We start from the raw sequence: 18,309 nt of genomic DNA, 5'->3' as shown, positions 1-18,309 counted from the left end.
ATATATATATATATATATATATATATATATATATATATATATAGATGCACTTAGATCCTGAACAAAACCATTTTATATATATATATATATATATATATATATATACACTTAGATCCTGAACAAAACCATTATATATTTATATATATATATATATATATATATATATATATATATATATATATATATATATATATATACCATTATAGTATATATATAGATCCTGAACAAAACCACTATCACAACCCTTGCTTGCTCGCGGGAAAAGAATATCTGATATGAATATGTGTGTGTGTGTGTGTGTGTGTGTGTTTGTCTGTACTTCCACCTAAGAACATGGGGAAAGAGTTTAGATAATACCACCATCTTTCACCTGGCAGTCGGGTAAGTAACCCTGGATGCGGAAAAATGCCAAAAAAGGCTGGCTCAGCACTTTTGGTGTTGTTGACTGAGCATTTTTTTTCCCTAAAAAGACATTCTACCATCCCAGGATAGAGTAACATTGAGTATCAGAACCATCTTTTACAGGTAGTCAGATGGGTTACCACACTTGTGAAAACTACCCAAATAAGCTGACTTGGTATTTTTGCGAGCACGGCGGCGCAGTGGTTAGCGCGTGTGCAGCACAGTCTGAGGTCATGGGTTCAAAACCAGCTACCAACCTTCCTGTGCGGATTTTGCATGTTCCCCCCGTGCTTGCGTGGGTTTCCTCCGGCAACTCCGGTTTCCTCCCACATTCCAAAAACATGCATGTGTGGTTAATTGGCCGGTCAAAATTGGGCTCCAGAACCCCCGCGACCCTACTAAGGATAAGCGGTGCAGATAATTGATGGATGGATGGTACTTTTGCAGTTTTCTGACTCTGTCAAGTCAAGTCATGTTTATTTGTAAAGCCCTTAATCACAAGAAGTCTCAAAAGTCTGTAGAGACCAAAAAGGAAGTACAGACTACAGACTATTAGAACGCCCTCCCCTGATCTAAAACTTACATGAGGGCAAGGAAAAACTCAAAACCTCAGCATGAGAAAAATGAAGAAACCTTGAGAAGGTACTGCACATTTGACCCCTTTAGGGAAGTCACTCACAAAGTGAAAATGCATGGGTGTAAAAACAACTGAATACAAAATGTAATGGGAACTTTCTGTAAGCTAGCTTCTTTCCTTAAACTTTTCCTATCCTGGGCTCAATGCCAGGCAATCAAGCCAGGCCAAATTTGTTGAAAATAGTTTGGCTGTGTTACAAAAACAACTTGTTATAGTTTATCCCAAAATAATAGTGTTAGGCATCAACTAACTCAAGTTTGAAAAAAGTTACTGTTCCCGGGTATGCAGGGCGCCTAATGTTAGCACAAGTCGAAATTTAAATTTGCAGGGAAAGCTTTTTATTGTGTGTAGTTGTCCTTTGTGCGGACTGCTGCCAGAACTTTCTTCCCAAGAGAAATTCAACTTTTCTACCACATCAAACTGAATACTACTAAATCATCCAACTCATCTCCCATGTTGACCCTCCTCCCACTTATTCCTCGACCCCTGCAGCAAAGAGAGTTCTGCTACGTAGGCACTTGGATATTTGTTTTAGGTCCCCATGACCCACTGATCCTTTCTCTGCTTGTGGGCTGCGAAGGTTAAGATCTTTGATCCCATTCCATGACTGAAATTTAAAGTGCCATGACTGCGTGGTCTATTGACAAATAAATGGTGCTGTCTCGGGTGCAGGAAACAGAGATGGTCAAAGATTGGTGCCCTAATCTCATTTTCCCTACACTCTTCTCTGCCGCCAAAAAATGTTAGAATTGATGGTGTTTGCGAAATAGAAAAGAATCTCTGCACAAAGAAGCGAGCAGGGATTTACAGACTAAAACATTGGCTTTACCAACATGAAGTACGTTTGAATGCATGGAGTATTTAGAGTTAGATCAGAATATTGTAGATATTTGGGTGATGTAAGGTTATGTCAACGAGCACAGAAATCCAAATATGCAATTTTATGGACCGTGAAAAGTCAAGATTCAAGAGGGTTTGGTTAGTTCTTTGGTCAGTAGTTTTGTTAATGTTCGATTTTCTCTTCAGCAGTTTTATTTTATTCTTTGTCGGAGCCGCAATATACCTTGGTTTAGTACAGGCAACGGCAACCTAAAATCTTGAAAGACAAAAAAAAACCATGTTTGGAGTCAAAAAAAGGTTTTATGTCAGCCCTATAAGAAAGGAAACGCATACTGCATATAGAATATACACAGTATATGTATATATACTGTACCAAGGACACTTCAACATATGAGCCGGGAATCAAACCTGCGACTTCTTGATGCAAAGACGAGCGCTTTTCCTCCTGAGCTACTGCCACCCCAAAAGTGCCCTGCTTGATCTCTTCTTGTTCAGTCAATCGGTGACTCCCCTATTGTGTTTAAAAGGGGCCACATCTCATTTTATTTTGATTTTGTTTGTATGATCTTCTGTTTCTGCCTATATTAATTGTTCCCAAGAAATGTAGTCACAAAAGGAAAAAAAATGGAAGGAAGTGACTTCAACAATCGAGTAGAAGAAGGTAATGATTGCAATATATAAAAAATATTGTACGAATGTCTGCTATTGAAGCACTGTTTTAAGGTATAGTAAACTGTTTTTACTAGTATATACATTTATTATCTACACAATTAAGTAATTTTTGCTGTTTAAGTACACGATTTTTGAAAACTTTTAGGTACGGTGTCATTTTAGCATGTCACTATTTCAAAGAGGTTTTACAGGGTCGCTTAATAGAATGTAGGCTCATATGTGCGTAGATACAGCACTTAAAGTCATTTGGGTTTTGTTAGGAATCTTATTTTCTGAAAAAAAAAAAAAAAAAAAAAAGGTTAATATATTTTACTATCTCTACTTTAAACTGCATCATCTTTTCATCCAATAAAATTGTGAAGTAGAATATGTTTCTTGATTTTGGTCAAAACCTGTCATTAGGGTGGAATGGTGGGTCCCCAAATAGTTGAGAAACACTGGTTTAATAGACCTCATTCATACAGCATGTTCTTGAGAAGCCCAACCAATACCTGTCCTGTGCTTTAGACCCTGGTGTGTTAGATGAGGAAAATATCTCAAACCTGCAGGATTCTGGGCCATTGGGGTAGCTTGTGTTCATGTATTCAGGTCCATTGAGTGCTTTTAAAGGAATATACAGCGTTTCACGGTTTACACGCTTTAAATCTGACCTTTTTCCATAATATCATTTTTTCTTTCCAAAAATGGCTAAAGTAACAAAGAAATGGTTTCACGATTAGTCTGTTAATCCATATGACTGTGGAAGTAAAATTCCAGGCTTGACCCTGGTCCAACGTTATGATTAAGTTGCAACTTTAAAAAGAGGGGAACCCCGCCAATGCTTTCGGATGCACAATATACATTCAGCTAGTCAAAAACACAGAAACACAAACATGCACATTCTAAAACACTGTAATAAACTACTGATGCCACAAGCAATACACAAACTACAAACAAATCGGTTCCAATTCCAAGCCTGTGCCTCTGACTAGGGGAAGCACACTATGCACATTTGTAGGTTCTAACTAGTCTGATCTACACTGTGTGTTTACCTAGCACATTTCATGACGGAAAGTTGAAAAGTGTCTTCTGGGCTCTTCCTCGCAAAGCTCATGAACAGACGGTTTGCTTTTGGGATGGGGAAGGAAGAAACGACAGCGTGAGAAAATGAAAGCGTGTTCAGTCAGTAGCTTTTTCATTACACACAATCAGAGACACCTCTACTCAATGCGCTGAAATAGTGTATGCTGCACAAACTTTGTCATCAAGTGATATTCACAAGGAAAAAGTAGTGTATTTATTCAGGTCCAACGCATATTTTTTTCAACCCGAAAAAATAACTCTCCATTTGTGTGCACGTTAACATTATATTACTGTATTTGGGCAATGATTGATCAGTTTGGAAATCGTTGCTGACTACAATCGCAAAGCATTGGATGAAATAAAAATCAAACCCAGGTTATGGCGGTGAGAGCCCAAAATCCTAACCAATAAACCACTAGTAATGTAGATGACTCATGAATAGTCATTACATCGTATCTTATAATCACCCTATTTTTATTTTTATTCAAGGTACCAGGGACAAATGTAAGCGAATAGAGAACAGAGAATAGTGAAAGTGAAAGATATAGATAAACGCAAAAAAGCACAATGAGGGAATCAACTCTGTGGTGTATCTGATGATGAACGACTTTGAATAAAAACATTCTAAATTATATATTAGTAATTGGGCTGCAACAACGAATTGATGACATTTTAAACTCAATAATTAAAACCATTGACATATATTTTCATCATTGTTTCGGTTTTCACGTGATGTGTGTGCCACTCAGTATCTATTAGTAATTGGGCTGCAACAACGAATTGATGACATATATTAAACTCGATTATTAAAACCATTTACAAATAATTTCATCATTGTTTCGGTTTTCACGTGATGTGTGTGCCACTCAGTAGGTTAATTCAACGCAAATGAATGTGCATTGAATTTCATTGTGATTTTGTGACCTTGATTCAGCAGACTGGAGACCACATTTTGTTGTGAGTTTTTCTTCTTGATCCAGCAACAAACTTGTAGAAGGACTTTGGTCCAGCAGAGGGCGCCACGAGGCTGTTTCTTTTTAAATTGGTATCTTATATTTTTGCATAGCATATGCATACGTATTTTTGTTTATTGTTAAGCTGTTGACCAAATACTTGGATTTTTTATTGTTTTATATTATAGAATATTATTTTGCTTTGTGCATTATTTTTTCTTTCTTTCAACAACTTTAATATTTGAATAAGAGGAGGAAATCAAAATTGAGGTTTTTTTTAATCTGATTCATTGATTATTAAATGAATCATTAGTCGCAGCCCTGGTTAGTGCTGTTTTCACAGTTTATGTTGTCAATGAATTACTTTAATCATGGTGGCACATATTCAATGTTTGCTGAATTTGTTGTTCAAAGAGTGAAACAATATGTTATACCTATATTCATCAAAGTTAGGGGTATGCATTGTACACGAATAAACACGGTATTGGACTGGCATACCTTTTTTACATTTTAGAATCAACGGTAATACTTGCAGTAGCAGGGAAGTCAATTATGTCAAGTATCTCATTAAAGGAGTGTTAAAATGTTCCCTCTAAGATGTATGCCATTTATTTTGGTGCAGTTAACCCTTTTTCCGTTGGTATCAATTTTTGACTCATTAGTCAACCTAATGCTTCTTTAAAATTCCTAATAATGACAGTTTTAATAATCAAGATGCTGTTTGGCAACTATGAGACGACTTCTTGTGTTATTTTGTGACAGCAGTTGTTTTCGCATGTGTAGTCTCCCATGGAAGCCCTTTTTGCCCAGTGTTTTTCTTACAGTGGATTTATGAACAGTGGCCCTAACTAAGGCCAGAGCGGCCTGTTAAATTTTCCACTTAGGATAAGATATGCCTAGATTTTGTCAAATCAAGTCAAGTCACATTTATCTATACAGCCCTTAATCACAAAAATGTCTCAAAGGACTGCACAGGAATACAATTACACAATTGCACAATTACCTGATCTTAAACCAGGTATTATTGCACGTTTGTCTCCCATAATCAACATTTCACAAAACTGCATTTTGTATTTCCATGGATTGTCTTTGTGTCATATAAAAATTGGTTTGAATGATCTTAACCTTCGATTGTGATAGATATGCAAAAAACACAGAAATCGGAAAGGGGCAAATACTTTTTAACGGTACTGTACATTCCAAACAAATATTGTATATTTTGACTTAATAATTTTATCAAATTTTCAAATCAATTCCATATCTATAAATTGGATAGTCTGACAACAGATATAAAAAGGCGACATGTTTTAATGATAAACAATAATAATGTAAAGGAAACTTGAGGGATATACTGTAAGCATTTTGCCTTGATTGTCAAATGGGCGTTGACGGCTTATTCCACAGAAATTATCATAAAAATCTAGAGGTGCAGCTCACCTGTATTCACAGAAGGTGTCATCATTCATTGCTTGTGACTCTTCGCCAGGGTCGAGGTCTTCCTTTGCTTTCACTGCCAAAACAATGGGATCAAACAATTTTGTTTTTAGTCTGGTCTTACACAAGCCACTGTTTGCAAACATGCAATAATACCGTAATTCCCACACTATAAGGCACACTGGATAACAAGGCGCACCCCCCAAAAATTGTCTTTTTCGGATTTTTGTTCATATATAAAGCCCACCGGAATATAAGGCGAATATAATCTAAACTACATTAAGGGGTAGGGTTGGACAAAAAATAAATATGTACCATATTAGAGCATTGTTGATCATTCGAAACATACTTGGGATACAAACAACAGATTTGATTTTTTTTCAAAATGCAATTTTTAGTCTCAGTATTACATTGTCGATGATGTCATTCCACCAGGCCACAACAATTTTGTCAGACATTAAACAGGTTCGTACTACAGAAAACGTTAGGGACCAATGAAAGACAGTCTTGTATTGTAGAGTCTTTACGAAACATACAAGATTCTGAACTGAATGAAGATAAAAGCATTGTGGAAGGTAATTTGTTCCTCTTCAAATTGTCGCGGGTATTCAACGACGGCTGTCACATACAATGCTTAATTTCCATCCACCTGTCCATTATCTGCACCGCTCAGCCTAGGTAGGCTCACGGGGGTTCTGGAGCCCATCCAAGCTATCTTCAGGCAGTGAGCATGGGACACTCTGAACTGGTTGCCAGCCCGTCGCAGAGTAAGACTGCTTAATTTAAACTGAGAAACATAGTGATTTTTAATCACTTTCTGTTTTCCCATTTCTCTAACATTCTATCTGGTACTGTTACTAAATATAGCATGATCGTGATATAACACTAATGTCTTTTCAATCTCGGAGTATGTCCCTGGAGGCTAGGACTCAGCACCATTCTCGTTGCTATCGGGGTTTAATCCCAGGTGGCCACCACTGATATGCAATTACAATCAGCGATACATTTCGACTGATCTATAGTTGCACTTATATAGTAACACAGTAGAATGTTTCTGGCCAATTTGAGGTTTTTGGGTGCATCTTTTAGTCTGTAAAATACAGTGTTTGACAAAAAGCCTCATTCTTCTTATGTTGTCATGTTTATCCACTAAAATTGTTCAACACATGAAAACATTGTAGTTTTACCGCTGGCAGTGCTTGTACAATGAGGAAAGCACTACTTACAATTCAAGGTAAAATGAAGAAAAAGCTACAATCAATCAATTGAGGGCATGCCAGTTGAATTTCAAAAGACAGAAAAGAATAGCTTTTTTGGGGGTTTACAACATATGTTTTTATCAAGTGTGAGAACAGACGGATTTTAGTCTCCTTTGCTTCTGATCTATTTTTGCCTTGAAATAGAACTGAGCACCCAAGAAGGTTTTGAAAAAAAAAAAAAAAAACTATGGGCAAAGAGGGCAGGTGCAAAAGGGCTTGTGAAAATGTTCAATCCTTGCAGAAGCACCCCAAGCTGGGTAGGTTGCAAGGAAGAAGAGAGCGAGTGAGGAAATAAAGCACGAAGGAGAATGAGTATCGCTCCGCAACATAGAAGATTCGTGGCCCAGCGGGGGCACAAGCGCAGGTAAGAACTTGAAACTGCCTCATCCACCTTGACAAGGCTTTTATGAAGGAGAACTGCTTCACAAAGGCATGCAAACCAGTTTTCACATGCATTCCCTAGCTTGCCAAATCCTGTTCTGGTGAAAATTTGGGAGGAACTCTGCACTGCATGATTCGGAGAAGAGAAATATCACAGATACAGTCAAGGGATTCCTTCTTAAAGTCATCCTCAGACCGTAATTCAGGATGCATTCAGTTAGATTGCACTCTGTGCTTGATTTAGGCTAACACAAAACCTTTTTTAATAACACAATGTTTATCCATCCATCCATTATCTTCACCGCTTATCCTCAGTAGGGTCGCGGGGGTGCTGGAGCCCATCCCAGCTATCTTCAGGTAGTGGGCAGGGGACACCCTGAACTGGTTGCCAGCCAATCGCAGGGCACACAGGGACAGACAATTTGCTCGCTCAATCACCCCTAAGGACAATTTGGACCGGCCAATTCACCTGAAATGCATGTTTTTGGAATATGGGAGGAAACCGGAGTGCCCGGAGGAAACCCACGCAAGCACGGGGAGAACATACAAACTCCGCAGAGGAAGTCCGGTAGCTGGATTTGAACCCATGACCTCAGAACTGTGCCGCACACGCGCTAACCACTGCGCCGCCGTATTTGGTTAATGTAAATTCAGCTTTCCTTTCATGTCAAGTTCTGGTTGTTAATTGGCGGTAGAAGGTAATTAATACTGCCTTCAAAAGGCCTAAATATTACCTCTTTACAATAAGTGGCATCAGTACTCTTCCATTGTTTTTACAGTATCAAGATATTTTGAACTCAAGATCTACTTTGATTTATGAAATAATATAAACTTAATTTAATGCTGCTAATGACCTGAAGTTTGGATACTTATCAAACAGCATTGTAATTGAAACATTTTTTGTCTCTCAATCAACTGTATTTGAATAATGTTTAGATTAGGGGATTCAGAGGTTTTTTAAATGATAACCACACTTCCAGAGAATGTGTTTGTTATAGAGAATTGAAGTTTCTGAACAGCTGATATTCAACTCTTTTTACTTCTTCCTCCTGTTTTGTGCCTTGATTCTTGATTTAACTTTTTTTTATATGCATTTATTCTTTCCAAACCGTTAAAGAAGTGCAGCATGTCCTAGTAAATTGTCAAAACAGAGAACTGGATTGAAGTCTGACGACACAATGTAGCATGCAGGAGTGATGCGGAGTTTGGGGTTCCAGGGTTGTGTTCAGCACTTTCAGGGGGTCAACCAAAACAAATTTAGAATGTCCAGCAGATACAGTTTAAACTAAGAGTGATTGATAATAAAACATTTGGGTTGAACCCCCCCAAAAGGACACAATGCCCTACAGAAAACCCCAGTGAAAGACTAACTGACCTTTGTCCATGGCGAGCATTTCTTGTCTCCCAGGCGGAGGCGTACCTGCATATTTGCCACCTTGGTTTCGCCGCATAAAGCACACGGTGAGGACAATGAGTGTGAGAAGCACCACAGCACACATGGTTCCGATCAACCAGCCCTTGGTAGATATGTTTCTCTCTTGACCGGCCACACCTGCATACAACAGCAACATTTCTCAAGTCAAGTCAATTTGTACAATCTTGCCAATCAGAACGTTTGGCGAAATACATAATTCACGGTACACAGATCTCTGGGCACCACCAAGGACGCAACTCTGGACAGCTTTCTCCACTGCTGACAGTTATTTCCCTCTATTTGGGTTGTGGCAAACCTGACACCAGTCCATTCATTGATGTTGTTTGCCCAGTTTTTTTTCTCTCTTCCTCTCCTCCTGCCCCCTCGGGTTGTACCATGTAGAATGAACTTGGCCATTCCTGATAATCTTGTGACATGACCATACCCACCCCTTCAGTTTCTGTCTGGGCACAATTGACAACAGTTCTCGGTAGGGTCCACTGTGCCAACTGATGGTGCTGTGCACCCTTTTCTTTGTCACATGGGCTAAGTAGCTGAAGCCTTGGAGTTTCCTGAAGCCTCACATCTCCGTTTTGTTTTTTTATGAGCTAATTTCCATTTCATACTGGCTTGATGTTTTGTCCGAGCAATTGGTCTTGATATATATTTACGTTTTGCAACTGCCTTTTAACTAAGCAGGAAGTGTGCTCATGGAAACAGCTAGGGAAAAGCTGAATCAAACGTATTAATGATTGAATATGAAGAGGTTTTCAAAAACACAAACACACATGCAGATGCACACAAAATTGAAAATAAATTCCTGAACCAAAGTTGCAAAAGTCAATTAAGTCTTGAAACGAAATAAATAGGTTAAAAACTCGATTAAAAAATGTAATGTTAGATTTTGTATTGTGTGCCCCTCTATCCGAGTAGAGGACAGCGCTGTGGTGCTTCTTTTCGCCGCGTGGTGCTGTGAGAGGTCACACAGCATCCACACCGAATAAGGAATCCGGCTTCTACTTCCACGTTTGTGTGTATACACACTGCACTGTATCTCTAGCAAACTAAGAACTTTGACATTTTTATTGTTTATTATCTAATGCATTCATTCGATACGGTTGGTGTAAAGCTTAACAAAGAGGCGAACCATTTGTTTTGAAATGAAAGTGGAATAAGGAAGCTTGATGCTGTTGAGAAAATTGTTAGATCGCTTAACCCTCCCAAAAGTAAGTTAACTTTATTTATCTTGAAAGTCAAGTCGAGTTTATTTGTGATCCCTTAATCACAAGGAGTCTCAAATGGCTTCATGGAGCACACAATGTCAACGCCTAATCTGTCTGAAATAACACCTGCCCGGACGCTCGGGGCGTGCATCTTTTACGTCGAGCGTACAACTTACAAAATGTCTCCACCCGGGTGGCCGATAACTTTTGCAAGAAAAAGAAAAAAAAAAAAAAAAAAAGAAAAAAATAATGATTTTTTTTTTTCAAACAAAGGTTTGTATTATTCAGATTTTGGTTTGGAAATTTCAGAATTTTGTTTCGTTTGGCAATTTGCATATTCGGCAGCCAATCAAAAGCCTGCATCAAATAATTTTATGTTTCCGGACTTTCCCGAGCGTTCTAAGGTTGTCTGCATATCATTTTTCAAAGTAGACGCACAGAGAACACAATAAAAATCGATAAGAGGTTAAGAATCAAGCCAAAACCACGGCCCCAGAAGAAAGATTCAAAAGAAGCTAACAAAATTTATGACGCTACAAAACATAAACGTACATTAAAAGCATCGTGGAAAGAGGATTCCACGTGGCTTGTAGTAGACGACGCAACGCAATTTTTTTATGAATGAAGATGAGTAAATACAGGTGCATACTGATGGAAGATGGAAAACAGCGATGTCATATACATGCAATGAATGTTATAAGTAGATTTATGATAAAAGTAATTTTAAAGTGTTGTTCTGTTACATATTCTGATTATCAATCCTTAATACTTTGCAACAACGTTTTTGGGTTTTTTTTGCGAATAGTCGTCTTATTGCGTTTCAAGTTGTGAAAAATGGGGCGGGCAACTTTATGGCTGCGCAGGCAACTTTTCAGAGTTGTCTGCCCTGGTATCCGGTAACTTTTTGTCATGAGTTTCAGACACTGCCTAATGTGTAGCCTTGTTTTTCAGTACAGTACTATGCTTTATCATTCAGTCTGCTTTGTAACATTATAGAGCATATCATTTTATTAAATGTTTTTTTCAGTTTCAAAACAATACAATACATTGCAGGTTCCCGTTTTGACAACTACACTATGGATTACTTCTATCCTATGGACATGGGTTTTAGCGCACAAAAATGCGTGTATTCAAGGAATCAACTCCTTGCCCTGAAGAATTCTCATGCCGGCGTGATGAAGGGGCCTATCGTGGAAGAAGAGCCGGAGCTAGCTAAGCGGCTAGCGGCGTTATAAGTCTTTGGTACCATCCGTAATCATGGTAAATGCGGACTCACAACCAAATAAGATCATCGAGTGCTGGTGGAAAACAACGAAGCGCACAGGGAGCGCAGTTGCTGTGTTTTGCGGAAACGTGGCTCACGTTTAGCATTCCGGACGCTAACGTGTAGCCACCCGGAGCTACCCGGAGCTATCCGGCTTCAATGCCGCTATACAGAGACACGAAAGCCGGGGGGAATCGGCGAGGAGGCGGACTTGCTAACACGAGGTGGTGTATCCCTGGAGTTTCACAAAGAAAAGATTTTCATCTGCCGCAGGGATGTCGAACTTTTGGACTAGCGTGACGTCATCCACTTTGCTACAAGCACCCCTAGGGCATCATGTTAATCTGTTAATAAACAACGGGGTAGACTGCTGGAAGTGTGAATTTCCCTACGGGGATGAATAAAGTATCTATCTATCTATCTATCTATCTATCTATCTATCTATCTAAACATACTTACATAAACCTTAAACATACATTCCATACAAAATATAGCACTGGAACAACTTACAAACAAATTCAACTCACGAACGATCACGGTAAGTAGGGCAGCATCTGTACTTCATATCCATTGTTTTACAAAGACCTGCACGCAAACTATAGATATAAGCATTTGTGCTAAAACCTGTGTTTCTTGTGTACTTTCTGTGTTTTAAAGACATGCTATTAAAACACAGAGCTGTCAAAAGTTAAAGCTTTAAAACTTCCATTGCACAAAAGCTGCTATTAACTGGAGTTAAAACAGCTTAACATATTTAATTCAAAAGTTAAGGGTGAGTTAAAACAAGAGCTGCCAAAATTTGCAAGTTAAAGGTTTTTAAAGCTTCAGTTCAAGCAGTGTTAAACTTTTAGAGATAAAACTGCAAATCTTTTGAAACCTGTAAAACAGGGGTCTCCAACGTGGTACCAGCAGTAGCCCCCCTGTGTAGCTCACCATTTATATTTTCTAGTCAATTTTATTTTTAACTGACCTGAAGTTCTAGTGTTTGACTTAACTTCCTTATAATAACAACCTGATATAACATAAATACAACATATCAATAAGACATGTTTCTCTTTTATTAGAAATTTATTTTAAAATTAAAGCCCTTTCTGCCAATTAGTATAAAAAAGTACCTCTATGTTTAAAATAGCTTGGTGACACCTATTGTAAAGCTTTAAAAGCACTAAAAAGAAGCAAAATAAAACAGTACAATGGGTTCTTGACTGTAAATTTCTCTTGCTATGCAGTTGTTGGCTGGGACCAAATGGCAGGGAAAAACTACAAACACTAACTACTACTTACTTCACATAGCATGTTTGCCACCCCTTACCTGTGACTTGCGTCTGGAAAACTTCTTCGAAAATGCTAGCGTTATCGAGCAAAGTCTTGGTCATGAGGCGCACCGTGTACATCGTCCCCGGTTTGAGCCCGTCAATTATGTGGAAGCTCCGAGACATGTTTACCGCCTCGGATATTCGCCAGTTACCGTCCCCTACACACAAGCCAAGCACAACAAGTGCACATGCAGTAAGACTTTAGCGGTCCTCTTGGCCAAAAAAAAAAGAAAATGATGCTACAGTAGAACCCAAAAAAACGGATTATTCATTTGATAACTATAGTAGTTGTTTTTCAGCATGAATTGCCATGATTTGGCGCTATATTGTTATCCCTCATTTATTGCGTTTAATGGCGAGCAGAGCCTCCCACAATATGCGATATGCTCTAAGTAGCTTCTTCCATTCATATTATGTGCTCTGCCAGTCCTCAACTGCAGCAATAATCAGCTTGGGATAATGGTTTGTTCCACACCTTTACTGTTAGTTTTAGGCCAAAATAACTGAAACAACGAGACATAAAACAAATTTGATCTCCCAGCCTCTGTTGTCAGCAATAGTCTGGGTATAATGGATCACAGCCAAAACAGTGCAGTTCATTTTAGGCGGGCTGCAATGGAGAACCCCAGCGGCCACAACCAATAAACTGTGCTATACCAGCCAATGTTCTCCGAAATAATCGATCGTGAGTAACGGATCATAGCCTTAAACGCGCAATTCATTTTAGAACAGCACGCCTCCCAAAAATATTGCTTTCTGCCGGTCCACTCGCAGCAATATGGAATGGGGGATAATGGACTGTGGCAGCATGAGTGCAAATAAAGGTTTGAATAATAGCAAAAAAGATTCACTAGGCCAGATAAAAGTGAACTCTAGCGGGCCCGGTTCACACCGCTTGGAGACAATGGATCACGGCCACGAGTGTGGTTTGCTTTTTGTGGACAGCACAGCTAAAAAAGAGCTTCAAGTTCCACTGAAAATACACTCCGCCACACACTTGCTCACAACAATATGTGATCGGGGATAACGGATTTCAAAAACATTTTCAACTTCCGAAGCATTTTGGCCGTGGAGTAGGAGGCGTAAAGTAACAAGGGATTACAGTATACGTTTCTGTTAAAGTCAGAACTTTCACAACAGTAAAAATGTAAAAAAATCTGCATTCATCGGCATATTTATTTCTTTATGTCAAGTGTATTCATTTTATTTAGAAGGTATTTTTAATCATTTTTCAAGGTTCAGAAAACGTATCTGATATAGCAGATGTTTTGCTCATTTTTTTCTCATATATTTTGTTCAAATGAGTGAAAAGAACTACGATCATCTCCATTAATAATTGTAACGCTACTAGAGAAAAAACTCAAATATCTTTACATAGGGAAACATTAGCACCATTTTCTTCTGATGGGGTAAAGATTTAGGTTATTTTTTCAATATACATATTAGCTTTTATGATAGTGAGTCTGATCATTTGTATTTCTCCTGGAGCTTTTTGTTGTTTACAAACTTAACTAGTACGGAATAAAAGTGTAATGCAAAGTGCAGTCTAACTGCAAACATGGGCGTTATTTTGTACAAATGTACTGTGTATTCCTCGATTATATTGGATCATTGAAGGACGCTCAGCCAATAAAAAGCAGCTCATCTCATTAAGTTTAAAAGCATTTTGAAGCACATACAGTTTTTGTTATTGTAAGAGCAAAAATTGTCTCGCTAAGCTCTGAAATGCAAGACTGGGCCAAAGTGCTTTTATAGACTACTTCCACTCACCCCATTAACTTTCCGATTTAATCAAAAGGCATCTTTGAAAGTATGTTCAAGATGATGATAAAATAAAAGTTGGATTCACAATGATACCGAAAGATTACCCTATCCTGCATGCCAACTGCACCACAGCTTTGACCAGTTGTGTGCAAATCTATAGTATCAATTAAAATTTGAATCCACAAACACCAAATTTGATTGTCTCAGGCACATAGATGGTTGATGATAGAACACTGTATTTTCTATCAGCTATCATATATGTGAGGGTCGAAAAAGCGTCTATGTGTCTAAAACAAAGATACCATGACTGAAATATAACAAAAATCCTACAAACTGAATTATCTAACTTAGTGCTTCAAAATAGGGACCCAGTTTATTATATTGCTTTCATTCTGGGGAGAAGAAAAAAAACTGTATAAATACAAAAATAATAATGTAAAATGGAAATATAACAACATAAATCCTACAAAGGTTCAACTACGCTTATATTAACAAAATACTAAAGAAATACTACAAAAATCCCACAATAGAAATACAACAAAGATATGAAAGAAACTGCACAAAATACTTCTATGGAAACACTTCAAGAATACTTTTACAGAACTACTACAATAATACCGCAATACCAAAATACTACCACACAAACATTATGACAGAAATACTACAAAATGACAACAACAGTAATAGTGCAGAAATGGTACGGATATGCCACGAAAATCGTTCGATGGATATACAGTAAAAAACGCTACTGCAGAAATACTAGAAAAATACTACAAATATAAAACTACAGGAATACTACAAAATGACTACATAAATTCTAAAAAGATCTAACTGCACGAATATCTCAAGACTACTCAACAAAGTACAACTGCAGTAATACTACAAAACTAAAATTCAAATTTAGTGCTTAAAACTGGGACCCAATACATTATTTTGCTTTAACTGTGAACTTAAACTAATCTATTTAGACAAACAAGGATAAATAAATATAACATGTAGGCATGTAGGTATCTGCATGTTTTTAATTTCATAAATAAAAAAATTGTTTTGGTCTCCGTGTCCGGCACCTTGACCAAATCGTTTTACCCAATGCGGCCCGCAACTCCAAATTGTTGCCTACCCCTATTATAAAGTAACTTACATATTCAGGATTTTGAATGGTAATAAGAAAATGTTAAAGTCTCACTTTCAATCCATTTAGAACTTATCATGTCTGTCAATATAGAACAGTTAAAAAAAGCTTACGATTATTCATATAAGCCACATAGAGCTGAGAGTCCTGCTGCTCCTCTCTGGCAGTCCAGCTGATTTTGGCAAAGGTGTCACTCGCGTAAGAGCTTATGTTCAACAGGCCTGGAACTGATAAACGGGTGAGGAAACAGGAGGAGGGGATAGTACAGCAGGCGGCCAGAGGAAAACAACACCAGGCACAGAAAAGGGAAGGAAAAGACAAGGAAAGAGGATTAGCAGAGCAAATAGAATACCCCTTGTTGGAAAACATAGTAGCTTGCAGCAGAAGCCCGTTTGAGCTGCCAGGAATCACAGTCCCCTAGACTTAATTAGGGAGAGCTGGATATGCGCTCATGAAGGTTTGATGCAACTCTACTGGGCTCTTGTGACAACTACTCCCTTTTTAAAGAGAACTCCGCAAAGTTACTCAATGCCTGTTCATTGAAACTTAGTGGAAAATGGCATCACAGCCAAAGTACATAGTGTGTGTACCTAAAGGAGCTGGATGTGTAGCACTGCCTGGCTTCAAGTGAGGAAAGGAAAGAGAGCAGTTGTGGCCTGAAAAGAACAGAAAAAGTCTTAGATGTTAGAGTTATGCTTCGGTGCAAGTGGGAGGAGGTGCAAACTTGAAGTAAGCAGGTCTTTTAGAAAACGACTACAGTAGAAACTATGCAGTGGAAACATCCCAAAGGCCGCACAACTTATCAATTTACCAGATTCTCTAAAACTGGTGTCTCCAACCGTGTTCGAGCTGAGAGCTACTTTTTGAATTGAATTGTCTTTATTGTCATTGAAACAATGTATGCAACAAGATTAGACACGGCACTCCTGGGTAAGCATGGAACGAAGACTTTCATCCATCCATTTTTGTGCCACCTATCCTCACTAGGGTCGCGGAGTCTTGGAGCCCATCCCAGCCGTGTTTGGGCAGTGGGCAGGGAACACCCTAAACCGGTTGCCAGCCAGTCGCAGGGCACACAGGGGCATACAACTCACTCACTCATACACACCTACGGACAATTTGGCCCAGCCGATTAACCTGACATGCATGTGTTTGGAATGTGGGTGGAGACCCAGGCAGGCACGGGGAGAACATGCAAACTCTGCATTGGGAGGCTGCAGTAGCTGTCATTAAACCCCGGACCCCTGCACGGTGGGGCTGCATGCTAGCCACCATGCTGTTGTGCCGCATCATAAAGACATGAACAAGAAAAAGGATAAAAGACTGTCAGGATAAATAGGCAAACATATTTACAATGGGCTGCTTAAGGATTGGCCTAAGTTATAATAATGGTGGACTGTGTAGCCTGTTTTTGTGATTAAGGGCTGTACAAATAAACATGATCTGATTTGACAATGGAAAGAACAGTGCATCTTTATAATAGTGTCATTAAAAGAAGTGCAATTAACCCCCAAACAAGTCACAGGGTAAATGTTTTTCACAGTTGTGTGCAATGACGTGTCATAAACACGACTGGCTCAGTTACGCCCAAATGGGTCCAGCACACCCAGAACTTAAAAGAAACACGATGAAAATTAAGTAGAACATGTAAAGTGGACAACAAAATTATCAAGGAAAAGGCCAAATTAGAGCAAAAAAATCAACCAAAATAAATGGCCTGTGTTACCTCCAGGAGAAACCTTTATTGTCAATTTCGGCTACGTGTGTGCTTAAAAATGATGGAAGGTGTGTCTCGATTCTTCTTCTTCTTTTTCCAGATGAAAAGGTTGAGTAACACAGATTCAGCCTGTCACATATGTACCATATTACGTTGTTTTTATCAAAGTCCAAAGTAGGAATTATTTGGTAGCAGTGACAAATCAACATAAATGATTTACTCATACTGCCATCTACTGATACTAAATAATATTACTGTAAATCCCTTGATAACTGGCTTACAGAACATATTGCAAAAACTACACACTTTTTTCCGATAATTATAAACATGTTGTCATGAAATAGACGAAATTGGACGGACCAGAGAATGTCTCATGGCACATTTGTGTGCAATGGTTGAGAAATACTGAAAAACCTTCTTTTGCAAGCCAACATACTCTCAGTCTTTGAACTGCTGTCATGCAGGATGACATGCAAGACTCTTGGGAGCAGATAGTGTCACACATTCAAGGTTCTACTCTATTATAAGCTACTACTCACGGAAGAAGCACACTCTATGGACTACAAGGAAAATCTTGAATGTGAAACAATTCGCCTGTATACTGTACATCTCGCAGTACAACTATAACATGGAATAGGTCATACGAACAGAGGCTACAGCTGCAATCACTCCCAAAAAAGGAAGAAAAACACTACCCATGTGTGCAATGGAACAACAGCATGAGTGTTTGTGCAAAATATGAACAATTTTTCTTATATTCCAGTGAACAAATTACCGTAAATTCTGGACTACAAACTGCTAATTTTTGCTTCATTTTCTACACTGCGTTTTTGAATCCG

General features: G+C 38.5%; 1 protein-coding gene across 14 annotated transcripts in view; it reads right to left on the bottom strand.

Annotated features, from left to right (window-relative positions):
• Window positions 1-18,309, bottom strand: part of chl1a (cell adhesion molecule L1-like a) — a 100,842-nt gene that overhangs the window by 13,544 nt on the left and 68,989 nt on the right. For 4 of the 14 annotated variants that reach the window (XM_088332034.1, XM_088332036.1, XM_088332035.1 and 1 more), the window contains 5 exons: window positions 16,344-16,409; window positions 15,867-15,980; window positions 12,854-13,015; window positions 9,016-9,192; window positions 6,004-6,076 (listed from right to left, as the gene is read on the bottom strand). In XM_088332034.1, coding sequence (XP_088188160.1) covers window positions 6,004-6,076; window positions 9,016-9,192; window positions 12,854-13,015; window positions 15,867-15,980; window positions 16,344-16,409 — 592 coding nt within the window. Of the gene's footprint in view, window positions 1-3,582; window positions 3,659-6,003; window positions 6,077-9,015; window positions 9,193-12,853; window positions 13,016-15,866; window positions 15,981-16,343; window positions 16,410-18,309 lie in introns of all 14 variants that reach the window. The other 10 variants (XM_088332038.1, XM_088332048.1, XM_088332045.1 and 7 more) reach the window with 8 other exon arrangements.

This window comes from Urocampus carinirostris, chromosome 3 (genome assembly GCF_059441175.1).
Source record: "Urocampus carinirostris isolate Australia breed hairy pipefish chromosome 3, RoL_Ucar_1.0, whole genome shotgun sequence".
Classification (NCBI taxonomy): domain Eukaryota; kingdom Metazoa; phylum Chordata; class Actinopteri; order Syngnathiformes; family Syngnathidae; genus Urocampus; species Urocampus carinirostris.
Note: the sequence above shows the minus strand (reverse complement) of the source record. Positions and strands in the feature narration are given on the sequence as shown.